At 39.3% G+C, this 24038-nt stretch overlaps 2 protein-coding genes across 4 annotated transcripts in view; both read left to right on the plus strand.

The window, feature by feature from the left end:
- The window catches only part of pbx1a (pre-B-cell leukemia homeobox 1a), a 58363-nt gene extending 44407 nt beyond the window's left edge, over positions 1-13956 (plus strand). Inside the window, exons 3-9 of one of the 3 annotated variants that reach the window (XM_008334150.3) lie at positions 1506-1750; positions 3221-3411; positions 3546-3681; positions 5665-5824; positions 6796-6908; positions 8356-8445; positions 11573-13956. In XM_008334150.3, the coding sequence (XP_008332372.1) occupies positions 1506-1750; positions 3221-3411; positions 3546-3681; positions 5665-5824; positions 6796-6908; positions 8356-8445; positions 11573-11665 (1028 nt within the window). In that variant the 3' untranslated portion in view covers positions 11666-13956. Of the gene's footprint in view, positions 1-1505; positions 1751-3220; positions 3412-3545; positions 3682-5664; positions 5825-6795; positions 7008-8355; positions 8446-11572 lie in introns of those variants that run through there. The other 2 variants (XM_025066339.1, XM_025066338.1) reach the window with 2 other exon arrangements.
- Positions 13957-17971: 4015 nt separating this feature from the next.
- prtfdc1b (phosphoribosyl transferase domain containing 1b) overlaps positions 17972-24038 on the plus strand; it is a 6811-nt gene continuing 744 nt past the window's right edge. Inside the window, exons 1-8 of the mRNA XM_008334152.3 lie at positions 17972-18175; positions 18410-18516; positions 19802-19985; positions 20733-20798; positions 22205-22222; positions 23320-23402; positions 23578-23624; positions 23776-23852. Coding sequence (XP_008332374.1) covers positions 17996-18175; positions 18410-18516; positions 19802-19985; positions 20733-20798; positions 22205-22222; positions 23320-23402; positions 23578-23624; positions 23776-23852 — 762 coding nt within the window. The 5' untranslated portion in view covers positions 17972-17995. The remainder of the gene's footprint in view (positions 18176-18409; positions 18517-19801; positions 19986-20732; positions 20799-22204; positions 22223-23319; positions 23403-23577; positions 23625-23775; positions 23853-24038) is intronic.

A 24038-nucleotide genomic window follows, 5' to 3' on the forward strand; every position in this document is an offset into this window, starting at 1 on the left:
CCTACATAAATAAATCACATTTAGGGAATGAAGGGTTGATCTGAGATAAGTTATCTGATTTAGTCAAGTGTTTTTTTTCTCAGGAGAAAATCCATTTAAAATGTGGCTTTTGAATCTATCTACTTGTAGTGTTTGTTTATCAGAATAACTAATCAAATAAACTGATTAATTTTTTTTGATAAATATTATACTATAACTATACAATTTTTACTTTTATTTTTTTGCTAATTATTCCACATTAAACAAATCCTGTGAATGTCCACTGAAAAAAATGTTTTTAAATAAATTATGACTGATAATCCTTGTGCAATTGGTGAAACTGTAGAAATGTACAAATACGACCTGTCGTACAAACACATTTTTCTCTCGCTTCATTAGAAATCATTTCAGACTTTTTTCACTCCTGCTGCAGCCTTGTGTTCGTGGCTCGACATTGGTCACTAACAGAAAATCCCTTCTAATTATTTACACAGTATATAAAGTCTTGTTTTGATTGGTTCATTTTGCCTTTGTTGTGTGGAATAGTATTTTAATTTTTTTTTTTTAAATCACAATTTAATTGATTTTATTCAAATACATGTAGTTAGAATTCATTATATGACGTGACTTGGATGGAGTCCACTATTTAACTCTCATGTGACACATACAGTATATTAATGTCATGGTAATCATATATAAAATTATGTTAATAATCAGAACCATTTTCTCTGTGTTCGTTTGCCATAAAAGAGGAGAAAACAGGCAATAAAACCCACCAATGAATTTAACTGATGGATATTTTTATGACATCACTAGTGAATCATTCTGCTCATAAAAATAATGTCTTGAAAAACTCTGAATGTCTAATGCAGTACAGGGCCCAACAAGAAGAAACATTCATAATAATCGTAGGTATTTAACCTTTGTAAAGTGAGCTGGTTAAACAAAACTATTCGTCATTGTGTAAATAATGTTCCACTCTTCACCTGTTCAAGCAGGAGCCCTCTCATCTTCCTTTGATTTATTTCAGACACATCCCTTTGCGTTAATGTTCTCCGTCACATTTGTGTCATCAGTTTGTTTTGCTCCGTAGACAACATCTGAGGAGATAATAAAGCCATCCGATAAATGGAAAACAAAGCAGAGAAGTGAACATAGTCAGAGCAAGAGGAGAGCAGTGAAAGATGAACCGTGGTGGAAGGCTGTGTTAATTTCTTCACACCAAATGATCGTCAGAACGGATGAAATGATAGTTTTACGGCCTTCCTTAGCTGCCAGCCTCTGTGAGGCTGCAGGTTTTTATGGCACAGACTTGAACTATTAAAACGATGGCCGTATTTCAGGGAGTACTCTTTGGTGATCTGAAGTTAAAAGGAAAAAACACACACTACTGCATTTGACTGTAAAAATTCCCGGCAGCTTGTTATTTATTCACTGGTTTCACCTTTAAAGTTCATCATTAAAAACACAAAGTAGACACTTGTCCCGGCTGTTATATTGATGCCATCGCCTTCTGTCGTCCACAGTTCTCAGTATCCGAGGAGCCCAGGAAGAGGAGCCTCCAGATCCTCAGCTGATGCGACTGGACAACATGCTCCTGGCCGAGGGCGTAGCCGGGCCAGAGAAAGGCGGCGGGTCTGCAGCTGCAGCAGCGGCGGCGGCGGCCACCGGCGCCATTGGTGCCGACAACTCGGCAGAACACTCCGACTACAGGGCCAAGCTGTCCCAGATCAGGCAAATTTACCACACGGAGCTGGAGAAGTATGAACAGGTAATGAAGCTTGTACGTGTTTTTTTTTTACTTTGTTTAAAATGCATGTCGTTGAATTCAAAACTGTAATCAATGTAGAGTAGATGTTGTTATTATTGGTGTGTACAGAGAATTTGTGTCAGTGTTGTTTTTCTGATGGACAGCCAGACAGTGATGAGATCCAGTTAGTTTCCCATTTGTCACCTTAGTGATTGAAATAAAATACTATGGGCCAGTGTTTAGTAAATTACCGAAGAGGAGGACATGGTGGGAATGGCTGAGGGTTTAAAGTCTCAGACAGGAAACAGCTTTTTGATTTGTTATTACAATTTTAATTTATTTTGTATATAGAGAAATAAAGTTTAATAATTTTATCCATTAAGACTCAAAGGTTCTATACACAGGACTTTAATATCACACATCTTTCAATTCAACTTGTGTGCTTAAGTGCCTTGCCCAAGGACACTGCAGTAGCCTTGCCCCAGTGTTCCAGTGGACACATCTGTCCTGTTTTCCTAAACACAGAGAGGGGTGTAAGGCCCTATCCTGAAGTGAGACTATGGAAGAATAAGCAGTGTTTGAATTCTAATATGAATGAAGAGGTATACACCAGGGATAAAACACATTTAAAAAAAAAAAAAAAAAGCACTCAGCTCTGCTGCTTTTTAATGCACACAAAATAGTCTGTATCCCATGACAAGCCAAGCCTTTAGAGATGTTATCTTCAGCAGCGAGTAGGCACATTATCAGTCACACACCGGTTCTCTTCCAAAGACTCTAACTTCTTGTCATTCCCATGGAAGTCAAAGCGTTCCGGGTTTGTCATCTTCTCTGAGGAAGGCAAGTCATCGCTAACTGTCATAGTCAATACGCACCTGAGAGTTTTTGTGTCACCACGCTACGTACACCTCGCCAGCGTATGAGTGAGTTGTGTCTGGCGAGTGTGTGCAAGCAGAACGGCTGCTCCGTGCATCACTTTGACTGACGTAACCCTGGTGTTGACAAGCAACAGACACCTTGACTCTGAATGCAGTCATATCCAGTGACTGATTCAGACAGAGGGAGAACGAGGTAGACTGAAAGATGGAGTGAACAGAGAGGCAGACAGTTAAAACCTCTTGAATGTGAGCGAGACTGAAAGCCTGCTGTCATTTTAAATTTCTCTTCACTTGTCACATTTTCTCTGCCATTGAAGAGAAGCCCTTTTAATATTCACAGTATAGTGAGTCTGGCTGCCTCCGCTGTATGAATCTTCTGCCACATTTGTTTGACGTGAGACATCGCGTTGCATCTGCTCTTTTAATTCACACTGTTCTTATTACCTCTAACACCCACACTGTTACACTGTCAGCGCCGCTGCTACAAGACCACCGACTACCAGCGGAGCTGCAGCCTCTCCAGAATCCAATTTCATTCTTTTGTTCTGTCTGAAGCCGTCGAGCATCCGTGATAGTTATTCTTCTTATGAATCCTGTCTGTCTGTGCATCCAGGCGTGCAATGAGTTCACCACCCATGTGATGAACCTGCTGAGGGAGCAGTCTCGAACACGACCCATCTCGCCCAAGGAGATCGAGCGCATGGTCAACATCATCCACCGCAAGTTCAGCTCCATCCAGATGCAGCTGAAGCAGAGCACCTGTGAGGCTGTCATGATCCTGCGCTCACGCTTCCTGGATGCCAGGTCTGTGTGTGTGTGTGTGTGTGTGTCCGTGTAGGTGGTGCCACAAAACTCATTTATATGCATTAGCTGGAATGTTGTGCTCAAATGAGGAAACTGATGGCAATGATTACACGTTGTAACTGTTTGCTCTTTAGACGAAAGAGGAGGAACTTCAACAAACAGGCCACAGAGATCCTGAACGAGTACTTCTACTCCCATCTCAGTAACCCTTATCCCAGCGAGGAGGCCAAAGAAGAGCTGGCCAAGAAATGTAGCATCACAGTGTCACAGGTAAACAGACGAAACACACAGATTTGGAAAAAGTAGTAGTAGTAGTAGTAGTAATTGTAGCAAAGTAGCAGGCCTAGACGTTGCAGTACTACCAGTAGTACCATTTAAAGTAGTAATAGTTGTTGTAGTATTTGTAGTTGTATTTGTAATAAATGTGGCTGTAGTAGCACTGTATTCATAAAAGTAGTACTGGTGGTTGTACTGGTCGATTTGGTGTTAGTATTGCTGATACTTTAGTATTAGTAAAGGTAGCACTAGTACCAGTTGTTGTTCAGCTTAGAGTCAAAACAGTTGCAGTAATTGCAGTAAAGTAATCATCTTAATGAAGGGTGTAGTACTAATGATACTACTGTCATGATAACAGATGTAGTTTAATTAGGAGTAGTGTTAGTATTACTGAAGGTAAATTAAACCTCTGAAAACTGCAGTATACGGTAAGCTGGCTTCTACAGCAGTACTGTAATACCAAAGGGAGTGATACTTCACAGTACGGTGGTTGCAGTAAACATTTGGTCAGTGGCTTCAGATCTCTAACAGTGAACAGTGATAATGTTATGAATACAAATCACTCTCTCCCTCTTTCATCATTTAACTCACGCTGTTTGTTTTATGCGTGTTTTCCTGGTGCGGCAGCTCGGTGATTAGTTTAAATATCGCTCCTTAAAATAAATGAAAGATAAATATTTTCGGAACACGTGTTTGTTACGACTGTCTTCATGGAGATGGATACTAGTTCCGCTCAAAATGACTACACCGCTCATCTTTATAGGATTAAAAACAGTTGGAGCGCAGAGACCATAAGTCACAGACTGATTACTAAGTATAAAAATAACACAAGGATATTTACCCACGTAAATGTTGTTCTCTTTGTTTACATAAGCAACGGGAACTGTATACATCAGGAGCAGTAATGCATTTATATCTAAAAAAAAATCATTTATCACCTACAGCGGCCGTGTACTGTGAGAGTACAGTGATTTGCATTCAATTCAACATGTCGCCAATTCTTAATCTGCTCATATTTCTGTCCTTAATTTAACTTTAATTAAACCTTTATTTAGTCCCGCACTGAGGACATTTACCTGCTGCAGCAGCAGAGACACTATGATGTTGGCAGGAGAATTTAGATACGAATAAGAACAGGGGTAAGAAGAATATAGGGGTCACGTTCAGTGGTAAGAAGAATACACATGTATACAAATGTTAAATTTGTAGAATAAAAAAAAATACACAGTACATGTAAGCAAATATTACATCTTAGTGATGGCACAGACCACACCCAAATACTGCGTATAGCACAGCCTATTCTTATTAAACACAAACAACCCATATAAAAGTACACCAGAGGTACTCATTAATACTCGTATGTGAAGTAGAACGTACAGAATACAGATGTATTCATAATAATACTAAGGTGAAGTAGAAGTATTTACATTTACTGTCATACAATGTACAGCGGAGCTATTGTTTATTAAACATTTGTTAAGCGAAGTACCACAGAGCTATGTTCTACTGCACACGTCAAGTAAATTGTACTGCAAATATGCAAAGTATTTTTTAGGTTGTTTGTCATTACACATGTATGAAGTAAATGGAAAGTTATATTTTATTACAAATATGTATGTAGGAGTACAACAAAGATTTTTCTACAGTAGTAGTTTCTAAATACCATTGCCTATATTATTATACATACTATATGTTAAGTAAAAGTACACCACAGTCACCTACAGCCAGCCTTTCTATAGCCTACGCCTATATTATTATACATACTGTATGTTAAGTAAAAGTACACCACAGTCATACGTCTTATTAGACGTATATAAAGTATATCAAGTGAAAAGTACAGCAGGGTATTGTTTTTATTTATTTTTGATTATTTTTGAAATATTATGTAAAGTTAGCAGGTGTACTTTACCAGACCTGGTCTCTGTACAGTACATGGAACTATATATTTATATGTTTGCCGTGTCTTTGTGCTGACAGGTATCAAACTGGTTCGGGAACAAGAGAATCCGATACAAGAAAAACATTGGCAAATTCCAAGAAGAGGCCAACATGTACGCAGCCAGGACTGCGGTCAATGCCACCAGTGTGTCTGCCCACGGCAGCCAGGCGAACTCTCCATCCACCCCTAACTCGGCAGGTGAGACCCGCAGCTCGCTGTAATGTTTTGTGTAGATTGCGTTACATCAGCAGAACCGCCACCGTGATGACATCTTTATGGAACACAATAAAAGGTTCTGAGACTCCAGTTGCAACTCAAGAATTCAGTCTCTGGTGCAGTTCCGTGTAGACTAACAGAAAGCTAAACTAATCCAGTCATGCGGATGGGCTGTCTCGCTTTCCCCCATTTTTATTTTATTTATTCTTTGGCTTTTTCCATTACTTTCTACCTTATTTTCCTTCTCTCACAATTTTCTGTCCTCCCTCTCCCTGTTATCGACCTCTTGGTCTTGTGGACGTTAATTTTTCCTGCCTCTTGTCCGGTTGACCTGGTGCATGCCATTAAGCTGCTTAGAGGGCAAGCGCAGTCTTTTGTCATATAGAGACTTTCGCAACTGTATTGGATTAGGACCGGGTGTTGAAATCAAGTTACGCCATGGTCTCTTTACATCTGGGGAGCTGGGTTCCATTAAAGGACGAAGACTATTCTTTGAGTCTTCCTGCAGATCAATTATGACTTCCTTAATGAAACGCTAGCAGCATGGACATTTAACAACCATATGATCAATAAGCCATCATTTAACTGGACCTAAACAGTTTTATGATGATTTTCTGTCTCGGGGTTCTTGTTGGTGGATTTGTTTTCTTTAAAATTATGTGTCAGTGACAATTCAATGTGCACCTGCTGGGTTTGCACTGTGCAGGTTTGTGGAACTTGGCTTTTTTTCATGATGCCTGTCTCTATCCAACACTAACCCACATAATACACTTCTGCCAATGCATGATCTTTCTAACGTCTTTTCTATCCCTACTTTCCTCCCATCTCCTCTCCTCTCCTCTCCTCTCTTCACCTCACCTCTCCTCTTCTTTTTTCTTCTTCCCTTCTTTCCTCTCTTCTCCTCTCCTCTCCTCTCATTTCCACTTCCTTTTTCTCTTCTTATCTGTTCTCAGGTTCTGCTGGCTCTTTTAACATGTCAAACTCCGGAGACTTGTTCATGAGTGTGCAGTCCCTTAATGGGGACTCGTACCAAGGGGGTCAGGTTGGGGCCAACATACAATCCCAGGTAGGCTTCTTCAAGAGAAACATTTCAGAATTGCATAGAACCAAAACAGACCCAGTATTAGATGACACACTTAACACCCTTTAAATACACTAAAACTAAAATCTAGTTATAAATCTGTGAATTGATTCCTGCAACCAATTCTAAAAAACAACACCAAAATATTACCGCAACCTTTGTTTCCTAATTTTGCAATTTGGTTGTCAAGATTAGAATAAAGGCAGAAAACACTGCTATAAAAATTGTAAAGATTCAAATTTCTCATTATCATCAGTTGCCAAATGACTTAAAAGATGTAATTAAAATATATTTTTTTGCATGTGTTACTCATGAGCCAGCTTTAATACCAGAGATTCAACATATGAAGCTGGGTGTTTATACCAAGATGCACTCAGTGTCTGTGAGTTCAGTGCAGCTTTAATAAAAACGGAAATGTCATCAGTATAAATGTGAGATACAAATTCATCATTTCTTATAGTTTTTATTTTACTTCTAACCTGAGATTTTGTATTAGTATTCAATAATAACCATTGGTTCCCACTGAAGTTTGCAACCTTGGAAATTCCTGTAATTTAGCCAACATAATTACTGATGAATCCACTTAACCACTGACCACTCTGCAGTACAATTTGTCCTACACAGTCACACTGAGGTCGTGCTTATCCCGGGGCTCGACGTTAATGCAAAAAAACACTGCAAATAATTGCAGACAGTTTTGGAAATGGTGCAACACTCATCATCACTCCTGACAAAGCTTTCACATAGCCACTGGTGCACAGTCGCTCCCTGACCTTGTAATGGCGGACAGCGGTGACCAACACAGCGTTTTAACTCTCCTTAGATTAAGGAGTCGCCACCAGAAGTTATGGTTTCATTTAATTTTAGTACATTTTTCAGCATCATTTCTTTCTCCTTCCATCCCTCTCCCTTCTAATCATAGCAGCTCTCTAAAATGCTTTAGGTTGTTCATGAATATGCAAAAGAAGTCGAAGAGATAGTCAGGCTTGGCTTTAAATTATAGAAAGCCTTGTTACTTTAAGAAGATTATTTTTTTTCCTCCCTGTCTTGTCGCAGTGTCCTCTTAGGGATGTAGAATCAAAACACAGCCAAGGGAAAAAGACAGAATTTGACATGCTGGAATAAATTGGACTCCTGATTTGAAAAGTCCCTTCTAGAGCATTATATGGCGTGTCCGATTTTTACGTGTCATTTCGAGGCGATTGTATGCATAATTAGTTCTTGGCGTTTTTCTTGTATTCGTGTCCTTTTGCGTTGTCTGCTCCCAGCTTTGTAGTCACTGCCAAATCATTCGGATTCAATGTTTGTAACCTTTTCTTGTTTATGGTAGCCTTTCACTATCTCACTGACCTTTCCTTTGTGCATGGCTGCTTTTGTTATCCGGCTCTGCGGTCTGACCGGCCCTTTTGTCTGTGTATTCCCGCTACTCCAGGTGGCTGCCCTTCGCCATGTTATCAGCCAGACCGGAGGATACAGTGACAGCCTCGCAGCCAGCCAGATGTACAGTCCACAGGGCATCAACGTAAGACCTGTAAACAATCCCTCTCCGTCCTTCTCAACATTTCCTTCTGTGTCCTACTTTCTTTTATTTCCATGTTTATAATACTATGTCGTTGTGTGGCATGCTGGGATGCCACTTAGCAAGGTTTGCCAGGGTTGGGCTGATGTCCAGACAGTTGCCCCCCTTGTTCTTGTATGGCCCTAGGAGGCAAGCAGTAAGGCAGCTTCCAGGCTGAGTAGCTGGACTCGCTCCTAGTCTGTCATAAGATATTAGTGTTAGCACAGCACCTGCAGTGGACAGAAACAAGGACACAGGTGTCGTCGGCACTCACGTTGGCACCATAGGACAGGTCACATCCCTGACCTCACGAAAGTTGCTAATTTTTAACGCTTTAACGAGGCTGTCAGCGGCTCGTCCAGCTTTCTAAAGTCCCTCCGTGGGACGGAGCGGGGCAGTGTGGGACGGGCAGCACTGCAGGCGGTGTGTTAGCATGTAGATCCACAGCGACAGGCTGCACCAGGCTTAACAGAATCAATACGACAGTCAAGGGGACAGAGAGAGCGGGGCTGTGGGCTAACAGTCCAAGCACATTGGTCAGATCATTCGTACACTGGAACAGCCACACTGACAGCCATGCCTGCAACGACCCCGGTGCTAAAATAAGAACGGAGGCAGCGAAGCCTCTTCCAGCATGCAACAGGCTCAGCTGAAAACCAAGGCTTTTGTTCCGGTTTGTTGGAGGAAACAAATACTTTGAATTTGAGATGAATGGTCGAGGGTTTTTTAAAATAAGTAACACAATTAGTCACTTACTGAGTAAATTACATAAACAAGCGTGCGTGCGTCTGACAGGAAACATGCCCTGTTGTTGAAACAAAGGTTAGAATCTAAAGAAGAAAAATAGATGTTTTGTTTTTTTGTTAGGTTGCACAGAGCACTTTACTGAGGAAAAACAATGGCACAAACAAACTCTTTATTAACCAGGAGAGAGCAGAGAAAATCAGTGATTATCACAACAGGTGAACTGATTCTGTGTACTGTTCATGTACTGTTGCTGCCACTTTTTGAAAAACTAGGTCAAATGCCTTGTATGTGATAATACACTTTTACAGGATTTGTTTTACTTGGCATATAAGAGACGATAGAACCATAGGGGGGAAAAATGGGTAAAAAAAATGTAGTGATGGAAAACATGTTGAAGTGTATTATTATTCCTGACAACTCCTCTTGCCATCTGGATGCAAATGTTATCGTGTAAACAGCTGCAATTTGATTTGTTTTCTCTAAGAAATGAATGCTCCTTTATTATAATGGTTAGAGGACACCAGCCTAATGAGTGTGATGGTAAAGGGGCTAATAAATCCTAATGCCCCGTTTTCCATAAATCCATAATTTTTAAGACATAAATTGTCAGAATAAATGCAGCTGCTACAACCAGACACACTTTTAAGTGATGTCGCTAAAGATAAAAAAGTAGAAATTGACTATATTAATGTGTTTGTCTGGATTTGAAGCTTTAAAAAGTGCAGAAATCTTCAGAAGTTCTGTGTCAATTAGTATTAATTGAGTATATTTTCCAAAAAGATTGAAGCAGACAAATGAATGTACTTAATGTGGTGAATTACTTTACCATGGGAATAGGAAGGAATATATGGGTAGATAGAAGTTATCATGAGAACTGAAAAAAAAAAAGAAAAAAATCCAATAAAAATACAGACGAGTGGCTCAGTCCCACAGAGAAAACCTGGCTATGACAGCTCACTTTTAAAATAAACAATAAAAGGAGTCGTAAAAAAAAAAAAAAAAAACACCACCACCCCCGGAGAGTGTTATTGTTGATTATATGAGGCTGAAAGAGTGCTTTTAAAATAACCTCAAACTTTAAACACAAATAGCAAAGTGCTTATGAATTAACTGTTAGAGCTGTTATTCATTGAGCGCGGCGGATTTTTATTTTTATTTTTCCAAGATCCAGTGACTGAACTCTCATGGCTCACCTCTCGTTCTTTATCACTGAGCAGCAATTACTCCCCTCAAATTGCTAGTGGGTGTCGCGTCTTTCAGAGAGTAGAAACGTTGAATGTGATGACAGACAGACAGTAAATAACAGGGTTTGGAAATAAGGGGCTGCCAAAGAACATTCCCACTCTCTCTCCCTCAGTCTTCCTCTCTCTCTCCCTCCTGTTAATAGCAGGGAAATTGCAATTAATGTCCTTAATGGTCTTTAGTTGAGCTTTTATCATGGTCTGAGAAGGCTTCCTTTTTAAAGAGCGAGTTTTATTGTGATAATTTATTCTTTTATCAGCCATCTCTGGGGTATATTCAGGGATCTGTCAAAGGTCTGTGTACTCTGTGCCTCATCTCCTCTGTTCATCTCACATTATTTCTGCTGTTTGGAGGGAGAAATGAGAGAAGCACATTTTTTAATGAACAGCCCGGCTGAAAAGACCTTTGTCAGATTTCGGCGTCGGAGTGTTCCGGCGGCTGATGGACACGGCTGATGTGAATGAATAAGAATTTGAATTTCAAATTAGCGCTAATTTAACCTAATTTTTACTTTATGTTCCCCTTTATGACTTCAACATATTCTTCACAATGACATACAGAGGAATCAGTTACATTAGGTCCTGGTGCCACGGGCAGCATTTTAATTTGCAGGATTCAGTCTTATCTGATTCCATGATGCGCTCGTAAAGAAGTGATTCCACATTACGCCCGTATGAATGGACGTCCAAGGGAAATGACAGCCAATGAGGAAACTTATCTCCTAATTGGTAACCTCGGAGAACATTCACAGTCCTATTCACTACTTTTAGGCCTCCTACAGTGGGCCGTGTAGAATTTGGTCAATTGTCATCTGTTTCAAGGAGATAATAGAAAAAAAAATTATAGGGGGGATTCAAGTAGAGAGGCTTTGTCACCATGTTTAAACAATTAGACCAAGTATGAGACAACAGATGTTTTTAGTTCATCCTCTGATTTACAACTTCATATCACACATGAAGTTATGGTTCCTCCCAAAGCCAGCAGGGGACTTCCACTCTTGTCCTGAGGCTTGACTCAGGGCGGGGTTCGGTCATGTCCATTTCTGGAATACTTGTCTATTGAATGGTTTCGCGATGAGTCTAACGCTTGCATTTGTTGACAGACAAATGGCGGCTGGCAAGATGCTCCGACTCCTTCATCAGTGACATCACCCACAGAAGGACCCGGCAGCGTTCATTCGGATACTTCCAACTGAATATATCCATGTGTACACGTCACCCACACAAAAAGAAACAAAAGAAAAATAGACTGACCTTGCTATTCACAGTATTAAACAAAGAATTTCACCGGTTCACAGTTTGGAGAGCAACTGTGAGTTCCTACCAGAAAAAAAAATGATAATGTTTCCTCTGCTTATAATGTTGGACATTTGGGATACAAACAAACAAAAGGTTTCTCAACAAAAATGAAAACGATGCTGTAAACAATGGAGACATTTGTACAGATTTCACAGTATATTCAGAGGGCTGGGATTACTTATCCACTCGTCATGTTTTCACCCGTTATGATGAAAAGTGATATGATAAGATTAAAGAAAAATCGAGTCATTGATTTTAACTGAAAAACACGTCATTCTACCTCTCAGCCACTGAAAAAAAAGAGTAGAAAAAAAAAGCCGTCAGCGACCATTATTTGTTTTGTAAAATGAAATTTTTGTCTTTGCAAGCAAGGGGCACATCTTCTTACTTAACATTTTGTTGTCTCTCACATATTCTATGGTACGCCATTTAGACTTAAATATTGCTCAGTTGTTTACAATGTGTGCTTGATAAAAAAGTATGTTCATCTTCCCCTTCTCTGTCTCCGACCAGTTAAAACCAGAGTTCTGTCAGGAGATTTTACCTCTAAGGTAACCCTGTGAAGTATGTTATCTGTAAAACAATAAATAAATACTTGTCATCGAATTCAGACAATCTTGACATCATTCATTAGGATGAGGGACACGGACGCTTCAATCGCTTAGGTTTTGCATCATCACGTGGCTGTTTCCAAATTGCAGCGATCTCTTCCTTCACCGCTCTAGTAGAAAGGTTATTGATAAAAACCAAACTGCTGATGAAACCAAAACAGTGCTGTCAAGGAAAAGACTGGACTCATTATTACATCATGTATCCGTCTGTAAAGATTCCTCCGTCGTCCACTTCATTATCATTCTCAGAAATAGGATCTGGACGGTTTAGAAAGTCTCGAGAAAATCAGGATCTGTTGTCTTCTAAATCAGACACGTGATACTTTTTGAAACGTTTCCGCATATGTGACATTCACGTAACCGATGCTTCAAAATCTCGTCTGTTTAAAGACACATTTACCATGTGACATGTGGGCCATTCTAAACCTACGTCCATTTTGTCTGGGCCAAATAAAGGCCCTTGGTGTTGTGGCCCACATCTGCATGCTATTTGGGGTTTTTTGGCCTTAACATGTTTTTAGTAAAACACCTAATTATACTTTCCAGACAGCCCAGTAATTCACCATCCCTGTATTCTAAGACTTGAATATAATTCCCAAAATATTTTAAAAACTCACTTTTCCAACTCGCCAATTACAAAATGAGTAAATGGCGTCTGCTTGAAAAGTAAAGACAAAGGCAGCACATTTTGGTATTATCCAGTCCCCAGATCAGGTATTGCCGTGACCTACTTTTTTTGTCACGACCCAGCATTTGAGAAACGTTGACCTGACTTGCCCCGCTGTCTTATTCACCTTTGGTGCTACAGTCGGGTGAATAATGTCCCGCCAAGAGAAAAACGACAAAAAATGTCACTCTCTACTTTAAACAAAGTTTGTCAAGGACGTGTGTAACCGGGTTTGTTTTCAGCACGATGAATCACAATCCACTTAAACAGGGAAGTCATTATGTTAATGGAGTTTTACGTGCTTACACAGTGGATCCTTGCTCCCGAAGGTCCGGAGACGCGTGTAGGTTTAAGACGCTGTTGCTTGCAGTAAAAGCAGCATCTGGATCCACCTGATCTGCAGCTCAGCAAAAGACACTTTGATGTAAAGAAAACGTTCCCTTTCTGTTTGACCGTGTCCTGTTCTGGGCCTCATTTATGCATAAATCCATATATTATTCTGCTGGTTCTGCTTTAGTGACTGAAGAACTGACACCAAAACCCATGTAGACATTTGAACTATTGCTTGTCTCACTGCTACCTGCCTGATTTTTTTTTTCCAATCAATATCAAACATTTATGAAGATTGTAAATGTAAACCATTAAGCACTAAAGAATGGGACAAGTCATAATGTCAAAACAATGTGTTTTTTGAGCAGTCTAACATTGTTTATAGACACTTTTTATGTTGTGTGGCCTCTTTGTTGTTTGTATTTTTTATTGTTATGCTTAATGTTGGCTATTACCTTTTTTGCTTTCTTACTCTCGTGAAATAGCTCATGAACTTTCAACATGTGTTTATGTGCACCATTGTGCTTGACTTGCTTTGTTGGAAAGGGTTTTCAACATATTAAAAGCGATATGTCATACAGTAAGACCATACATCAGCAGTTTTTTTTTATTATGGCGTTTACGAGAAAGCAAAGACTGGTCATTACACAAATGCATCAGCCGTACGACGGTAATCACAGTGATAAGTGAAAGTCAACCAAGGTTAGCGACTGCCAGCGCACATCCACTTTTACAGCCTTGTGTTCCTCTATAATGGCTGCTGTCCAGCGTACTTTCGTGGGTGTGTGTGTGTGTGTGTACAAAGAAAAAAACACACACACACACACAAGGACACATCCACACACACTGTGTTAAAATCAGGTGCCATTAAGGAGACAAATCTTTGGCAACATCACTGTCACAGCAAAGAAAGAAAGTCAATAAAGGAACTGGGGGAGGACAGAAAGAAAGAAAGAAAGAAAGAAAGAAAGAAAGAAAGAAAGAAAGAAAGAAAGAAAGAAAGAAGGAAGGAAGGAAGGAAGAGAAAATATATAGAACACAAAGGGATTGACAAAAAATCGAGAAAAAATAATATATTAATTAATTATATATATATAAACCATCTTACAAGAATCCATTAATAGAAAAAAAATTTGGATTTTTTTTAATTGCAGAGAATCCTCCAAGAGTACCTGTTACTCAGTTTTTTGAGTCAGTCAATTACCGCCTCATTCCTACCAGAAATAATTATAAAAGCCGATAAATTGAATGTACACTACATAATTTGAAAAGGAAATTAATATACATTCGGACTTAATTAAAAGCACAGTGGAAGTCTAATTTTCCAATAAGTATATCCCATTAGGACGAGAGCACTGTGTGAAGGACAAGGGTAAAAAATAGAAGGAAGACTGACAATGACACAACCCACAGACAAGGACAAACCTCATAGACGACAAACAAAGGAGACGGAGGTGCAGAAGGACCCGCTGAAAAATTAGAAACAGCAGATAGACTTCTGCGAGCGATGGAAGATTGTTACCCAGCTTTTCCTGATATTCTTTGGTTTTTATTTCTTAGTAAGTACTTTTTTTGTGAGAATATCTGCTTTTAGGAGCTGCAGTGTTTTAGATAATGTTCAGTGGAGTTGATGCCCAAAACACATATAACATTTCTGCTGTTTTTTACAATGGAACGAATTATTAACTTCACTAAACAACAATATGCAACTGGACCAACAATTGTTATGCAGGAATTCCAGTTCCAATGTTTCAGATTCTAATTATTCCCTAAAGGAAAATAACCTTGGGGTTAAACCCAGCCATGAAACACAGCATTGATTAACTGAAGCAGAGGAGCAAAGGGCAGCACTTTACTGCTCTCAGACAGTGGATGGGTTTTGATGCATGATCATCAGACTGCAGCTCTGCTGGGGTTGGGATTTGAACCGGCAAATCTCCAATTACAAGCTGGAATACCAGGCCAGAGGCTGCTCATTGTGCATGTTATTTAATCTATATCAGTCACAATCAAACTCTCCAAGACTTTCCTCTGTTCCTAGTGGTCTCATTTGCATTTTTTAAATGTTGACTAAATAAGATCTTTTTATTTTTCATTTTCTGCAGAATATCGCCGACTACTGGCCACAAGTAGCACAATCGACTGCATTCTACAAGTTGCTATGACATATAAACATGAATAAAATAAATATGCTTCGTTACTGTATATTTCGCTACTGTTTAATATCCGTTTAACTGAAGCTAAGGCTAAGTTCGCTATCACACGGCGTCAATGCTGCGTTTATATCTGCCATGCTGCCAAACAACAACATTAATTATTATTATTATTATTATTATTATACGTTGGTGATGTTTTAATAAAAAGTGTGATATGTCAACAGTGACATATTGTAAATGTTCAGGCAAAGAAAGTTTATTGAGTTTATATGTTCGATTTGAGCTATGAAAATAAATGTAACACAACATAAGTAGCTCTTAGCCATTTTTATTTTGTAAACGTAGCTCTTAGAGAACCAAAGGTTGGAGACCCCTGATCTATATAGACAAATATATATAAAATGCCAGAAACCACAAAAAATAAAGACATTATAAAGACATTATTTAATGCATTCTTTTATACATTGCATGTTATTATAGCCGAAAAATAAGAAATGTTCCAGAGATTTTTAACGTTTTATTTTCATTTGTCAAATCTGATAAATAAAGGCAGGAGGGCAGTCTTTGTTGGTTTCTCCTACAAATAGAGAAAACAACAGGGCTGACATTATCTGGCTGGACAGTTGCATGTCTGACGGAATTACTTTCAAAGCAAGTGAATATTCATAATTGGGCAAACAACAGGGGTGAGGGTGTGAGGGATCAGTTGGCGGTAAAGTCTGTGGACGGTCACAGGCCTTGACTGTTGAGCGAGTGTGAAATGCCAGAGCCAGACTGCTCCTGTGCGCCCTGAGGGCAGCCACAGAGCCAGTCGGCTCTCACCAACGAAGAAGGCATCAAAAACAATCTGACAGGACTTCATCTAGAAACATCTCCTCGCTCGTGCAGCACGGCTCTGTGATTATCCTGACATCAACCCTGCTGCACTATCACATGAAGCCAAAAAAATAAAAAAATAAAAAAATTTCAGATTGTTGGAGGGGGGCGGGGGGGACAGAAATATAGAGTGTACTTCTAACACCTCCTCGTTCCTCCCGGGTGATAACACTGTGCAGGCTTATTGAAATCTAATGTTGCTGTTGACATCTGCCTCCCCAGCTGTCATTGTAGCACTGTTTGTAATTACAGCTGCTGTGTAAGAGCAGGGGTGGGTGGCCCAGACACCTTGTCTCCCCCCTCTACACAGAGCCCTGCAGACTCCTCTAATGTGCAGTGACACCACCAGGCCAGACCCCAGTGCTGCTGCTGCTGCAGGACTCCCTCGAACACACCAGTAATGGTGTGTTTCGCCTAGAATTCACTCTTTAACACACTTACACAGACAAATTATATTGTGCGTGAGAGACAGGGTGTGGCATCTTTACTTTTTTTTTTTAATTACAGGCCTGCAAGTCCCCCTACCCTCACCCACCCACCTCGTGTTGTTTTGATAAACAAGATGAGAACATGTTTGAGAATGTTAAGGAGGATCTGCAACTGAAAAAGATGACGTTACTTTATAAACATAATGATCTCGTTAAATAAAAAAAGACCCACAAATGGCAACTATTTGCTTCTGTCCACTAGAGGGCAATGTTTACACATTTGTTATTGTGAATCTAATATAACAGGTGAAATTTAAATAAAAGGGGAAAGGGGAACTCTATAACACTTTTTGTGTGTGTTTTTATTGCCATACATGCATCTCATGTTTTTTATTTCATTTTGTGTGTGTGCGTTTATTATGGTTTCGTTTTATTTTATTAGGGTTCGACCCGTATTTTAAAAACCAACCAATAAAATTAAAAATGCAAAGAACATGGGGCCAAGTGATCACGATAATAAAATACAGGCGTTCCGGCAAAATGTCCATGTGGGCCCCACGTGGGTTTACTTGGCCTACTTTGGGAGAGAAAAGCACGAGTTTGAACAGGGCGAACTGTGTGGTAGCATATGGTTGTCAGTTGCATTTTCCCACATATGGGCAATTTGCATGGGGTCCACTAGGGGAATGCTGACTTACGCATATGGGTGTCACTTTTTTTAGCACAATTTGCATCCACGTGTTCTCTCACACAAATGGGATTCAACATTTAAAGGGATATTTCATAATTTGTTTTTGTTTTTGTTTTTAAAACACACATAAACTAAATAATATGTTTTTGAAAAATTCAAAATTAAAGTTAAAACCATCATATACCTTTAAGTCATACACAAAACAATATTTAAGAAATACAAATATAAGCACACAAAGAGAATAATAAGTGAATAAAAAACGTATTCTAAGCCACGAATTAAGCCCTCATTCTGTATGTATGTATTCTGTGTGTATATATATATATATATATATATATATATATATATATCTTTCCTTCCTTCTCTGTCTGACCTACTCTAGCCCATGTTCAGCAGCATAGTCACTGAACCCAGCATTGGCCATTTGTGTTGTGTTGTGTTGCAGCGCCTCTAGTGGCCCATGTCGGTATGGAGGTTCATCCAGGGCAGAGAAACACTCCTTCACCATCACGCTCCTCCTCTCCTTCCCTCTGCTCTCCTCAGAAATCTCCTTCCACCACTTTTCTCGAACAAGACTGCTTTTGTGTGAAGGAAAACAACATGGCAGACATTTCTGGTCAGTCCGACAGAGGAAGCGGCGGGATCGTGGTAATTTAATAACACGTCACGGCTGCACGGCGCACACACAACAACTTTACGGTTGACTGTTGTTTCTGCAGCCACAGGCTGCAGCTGTCGAGCTACTTCGTGCACATTAGTTTTGATCACATGTGACTGGGTTACGGGCACTGAAAAAATAGTTATGCGGAAAATATTCACTTTTACCACGTGTCTACCTCAATAATCACGCCTCAAGTACGTTTTTGTTTACTTTTTCTTCAGATTAGCGACGACTGGCCAGGCTACAGTTTAGATCTCTTCTCTTATCCAGCGCACTACTCCGGAGACTTAAACAGTGTCATCATTCCACATGGCGTGATAATGGACAGGTACAAACACACACACACACAAAAATAACCCACACGAGTTTTGCGTGTGCGTGTGTTATAGCGTCTCAAACGTGGAGGCACGGTATGTTTCCGTGGATTTTCTGCTGTGGGGGGATGTCGAAGCACACGGATCATCAGAGGTCGATGCTGCAGATGTGCGGGGTCTTACGCAACCCCCGAGAGTTTGTGACGTGGTAACAAACCACTAACTGTAACATGATTTGTACAGATGTTAAACAAACACTGCTCCCTCACTGGCCGTAGAACAGAGTCACAGGAGAGAAAGTCACATTTTGTTCAATCTGAACCTTAAGTTTTCTGAAATCATTAATCGATTTGCAGTCATTTCACTGTATAAAATGTTGTTTGAAATTAAACTGGGTTTAAATATAGTTTGATATTAAACTGGCTGTCATGTGCCAGGTACAACTTAACTTTGTTTTGTTTTGCAGTACTAAGCAAATACATACATCAAATGCATAGATACATACATTAAATGTGCACAAAAATCTGTTTTCAAAAAGTATTGGTCAAATGAACCAGTCAAACAATCTCTGCAGCTCCTCACTCTGACGACTCCTTTGCGGTTAAATACCTCAGGTTGAAACCCTGTCTTTTAAAGCCTTACATGTAACATTGGATTTAGCTTTTGACTGCAGAAAGATGTTTTAGTTTAAGTTAGAAAAGAAATTGTACCCAAATTAATCAGTGCAAAACAAAAAAGCTAAATTAACCTAAACTGATCTAGAATTCAAGTTACTAGAATGAACTGTGTTATGAGTCTAGAATGAGCTAAAAGGGCAGACAAATACAGGAACGCTGCAGCAAACTTAAATGTTACCCATCAGTCATTAGTTTATCTTTCAACCCAACAGTGACATCAAACATGCCGATGAACTTTATTGATCAGAACATAGTACATTCAGTGTTACAGCAGCATGTTTTTAGGAACCATTGCCAGGATACTACAGATATTATTTTAGATTATATATTAAAAATATTATGACATTGTTCAACATATATATATATATATTTATAAAAAACAGTATACTGTAATAGGATAATACAACAACAGTGAAAACATTGGGTTGTGCTGATACAAGTGGCAAAATTGACATTGAAAATTTGTAATAAAAAAAATACTGTATACAAATATACAAATACTGTAGATGGAGGTCCAGAGAACCAGGTCTATTGTCTGTCAGTCAGAGTTGTTGTTCTATTGAACTGTGTGTTCTCACAGAGCAGGGATGATTTCCTCTAACTGTAGGAATTGTTTTTGCAGGACAGAACGTCTCGCTCGCAACATCATGGACGACCTGTGGGACCACGACATCGTGGTGCTGTGTGTACTTAAAGGAGGATACCAGTTTTGCGCCGACCTGGTGGACAGAATCAAGGACCTCAGCCACAACTCCACTCAGACCATCGCCATGAGGGTCCATTTCATCCGACTTAAGAGCTACCTGGTGAGAGTCCTGCCTTCTGAACGTGATAGTCATGATGAGAGCGGACGCTCTGTCAGATAATCAGAGCAACTATTGATGCAGACACATTAAAAAAATATTTTTCACATCCCTCTGTGTCTTATCAAAAACATTGTGAATGGAAATTGATGACACATTTGAGCAATTATATTTTATCAATTGTAACTTCCATCCATTGCTGAGCTAACCTTTAGCATATTTACTGTCCTTTTGCTATCCTTTACCTCCTTGTGGTAGGAATTTGTTTTCATCTTATATTATTGTCATTATTTTGCTGTTTGCTGTTTTTCTCTCTGTTTTTGTTAGCATGTTTTTACTAACTTTTCATTTTGACCTTATTGATTAATTTCAACCAACTTAGATTCACCATTTTTTACATATGCAACAATTGGAGTCAGTACTTTTTCTGTTGCATAATTGTACAATCAGGCAAGAACATGAACATGTTCTGTTGAAACAAGTGCTTTTAGGCCTGTTTACATTTACATGTAAACACGGACAGGTCTTGTGCTTTGAGTCACTTGTTAAGTCTTAATTAAGTTCTTCAAGAACAGTTTGTTTCTTTGTGTTTTTACATAATGACATCCGGCCCTTTTGAAAAAGTTTGGACTCCTCTGCCTTAGACAAACACTTCTGCTGAAGGGAAGACAGATGTGTTTGCCTGGTCAAAATGTCACATTTGAAATATTTGAGAACAAAAACACATTTTTCTTGTCATTATTTCAACAGAACGACAAGTCCACGGAAGACCTGCACATCGTCGGAGCCGAGGACTTGTCCTTTTTAGCTGGAAAGGTATCTAAACATCCATTCACACGGTGTAGGATGAGTTCAATTAAACATCATTTCAACAAATTGCTGAGACAAAAGAGGATGCTGATGATCGGCAGCCTCAAGGGGGCATCGTTCCCTCTAATCTGCTCCCTGTTTTTCTCACTACTGAGAAAATGGATCTGTGTTTCCTCAAGGAAGATCAGGGAGGACAGTTTGTCACAAACCCAGTCGGAAACAGATATAAAATGTTTGAAATATGTGTTTTCCACTTTATCTCAGTGGGAAAAAATATGTGAAATGTGTTCCTGTGGGTGAGACAAGGCTGAGAGTTGTTACCCCTCACTCTTCATCTATGGGTATGGTAGTATTTCATAAAATACCGAGATGTATTTTTTCATCTTCTGTCTCTGTTTTTATGGCTTAAATAAGTGACCAAACAACAGTTTTAATTCATATGTAAATACGCAGATGTCAAATGTTTACTTCATCGTACTGTATGTGCACATGGAGGACTTACTAAGTTATGCTTACCATAAGTCAGTGAGTACATGTGTTTTTGTTAGTAGTATCAACCTGTAGAACACGCGCACACACACAGAGAAGCACACAAGTTACTTAACTGTGTACACACTTACACTCAATCACACAAGAAAACACCCAGTGGCGAGGCGTGGCGTAGATGCCTGAGACATGAATAGGATGTGAGGCAGTGAGTTTGACTCACCGCCTGCTGCTCTTCCTTCTTTAGTATTTGAAGTGTTCTTGTGAAATCCCAGAGTTTCATGTGATGGACAGACTAAATTTAGTCGCCTGTTTGTCAGTAAATGTGACAATGTTATGGCTGGGTAAACTGAGGTCATTGTTGAAGAGGGAAAATGTGACATGGTGACAGGTAGTGCACCAGGAGTAACTTCTTCTTTCTGAGTTTCAAACTTCACATACTGTAAAAGGCATCAGCTGGCAAGAAATGAGAAAGATGGTTGACAACATGGTCCCCGACACTTTTAGATAAGTTTGTTTACTTCACACATCACATCTGTGAAAATAAGTCTGTAAAATGGAAGTTAAAAAAAGTAAAAAAATCTCATATATTTAACATAGAAAAAAACAAAACCTCCTGTCTGTACAAGGATAAATATATATGTATATACTGTATATTTATACATATTTTGTGGTGGACTGAATTTAACAGTTGACCTGAACTTCAGCAGCATTACGAACCAAGATAATATATAAATACATACAGAGTTAAACATATAGGAGGTCAACTGAATTTAATGGTGTTGACACGACATGTCGTCCAAAGTGCTGACATTCACGTGAGCTTGTTGAAATTGTTAATCTGACCCTGACGTTACTGTTGCATCGCCTGTTTCTAACCACTTTCTTCTCTCCCTCTCTTTCTTCTCTCACCATGCACTCATAAGAATGTTTTGATAGTGGAGGTAAGTGGAACATGTTTTTCTTTTTCTTTCTCATTAATGGAGCTATTGTTTGACGAGCTAACCAGGTCAACAGGAGCAGATATTGTTGTTCCCGTTTTGCAGGACACAAGTTCAACATTAGAAAACCATTTAATTAGGTGACCTATATCGGGTAAATTAGAGTGGTGCACAGCTGCATTTTTCCAGGGTGAGTTTTTAATTTCCTGGTTTCATTTGAACATTCACAGTTTAACATAGGCAGGTTGAGAAAACTTCACTCGAAAAATGAATCATTTTTTTGGACACAATTGAATGTACTGTGTCATATTAGTTGTTATAATGAGGGGGCAGATAAAATAATGAAAGAAATACTGCAGGGATTAGCAATTCTTCCTGGGAATATATTTAAAAGAAATTCATTTTTTCTTCAGCATGTCACAAACAACTGGCTGACAATATTCATATTGTCAGAGCCTTGGACCACGTTAAGACTGCAGGCTAAAGTGGCCCAAACCCAGTCTTTTTTTTCTTTACTCCTGCGTCATCTCTATTGAAAGCAGCAGATACAGTAACTCTATCCACTTATATAGTTCCCTCTTTAACCGACATACTGTATATCACGTGACAAGAATCATAATGCTTGCTACTTGCTATCTACCGTAATACGTGTTCATGTCATGACTCTTAGATCATCAGGACAGCCTTCAAGACTTAAATCATGTTTGAAGCAACAAAGACCTGTTCACTTAAAAATAAAGTCTTGACTGTTAGTGGCGTGTCATTGTCATAACAGAGGCTTTTTAAAGCAACAGATTGTTGGACATTTTTAAACTGATTGTTGTGATTTTTGTAATTACTGTGATTGTATTCATGGTAATAGAGTGTATTTCCAAACTGTAATAGTACGTCCACCCACCGCTACATGACAAAGAGACATAAACGGACTGCATACATAAAGACACGTAAACTTCACACAGACTTTTACTTTCGCATTGTAGTGACCTTAAGTACTTTTAAAGAAAATTCTCAAATGCAGAAAAATGTATGTAACCGGAGTGCAATGTGACCAACTTCCTCATTTTTATTTTCATTTACACTCTACATTTCTTGATTCTCAGGCCATTGTAGGAACTGGAAAGACAATGAAAACCCTCCTGAAGCACGTTGAATCCTTCAAGCCCAAACTGATCAAAGTAGCAGGGTAGGTTTCAGTTAAAAAAAAATAACACTCATACAGGAAAAAAAAAATCACCCGGTTTCCTTCTCCTGGTCTAGACAGAAATGTTATGGTTTCAGAATTAATAGTAGCTCTTGAGTCCCAGCCACACAGGTAGGGATTGTTTTCAGATGATAATGTCTGCTTTTCCTCTCCACAGTTTGCTTGTCAAGAGAGTGCCCTGCAACTCAGCCTGCCTCCCAGACTGTATGTACTGTACCAAGCCTTTCATATACTTATGAGTCAACAGCTCCACGGCTCTTTGACATTGAAACCAATTGTTGCAGCCCCGTAGTCAGTGAATCAGCGGGCTGTGAGTTTACTTTCAATTAATCTCCCTCTTTGTCTCTTATTCCAGACGTTGGCTTTGAGATTCCCAATCGTTTTGTGGTTGGCTATGCCTTGGACTACAATGAATACTTTAGGGACCTGAACGTAAGTCGCAGCCTTTTTGATATTTGATAAACGGGGCTTTGTGAGGTGAGGCAGTGAGCGTCATGGTAACCTGAATGTCATCTGTGTTTCTTGTATTAAAGGTAGAAAAAGGTTTGGACCATTTTGGGGTGCTATAAACACAGTTATACAGTGTATATATGTATGTGTATATATGTATATACATAT

The sequence above is a fragment of the Cynoglossus semilaevis genome, chromosome 20, assembly GCF_000523025.1.
Source record: "Cynoglossus semilaevis isolate Cse_v1.0 chromosome 20, Cse_v1.0, whole genome shotgun sequence".
NCBI classification, from domain to species: Eukaryota; Metazoa; Chordata; class Actinopteri; order Pleuronectiformes; family Cynoglossidae; genus Cynoglossus; species Cynoglossus semilaevis.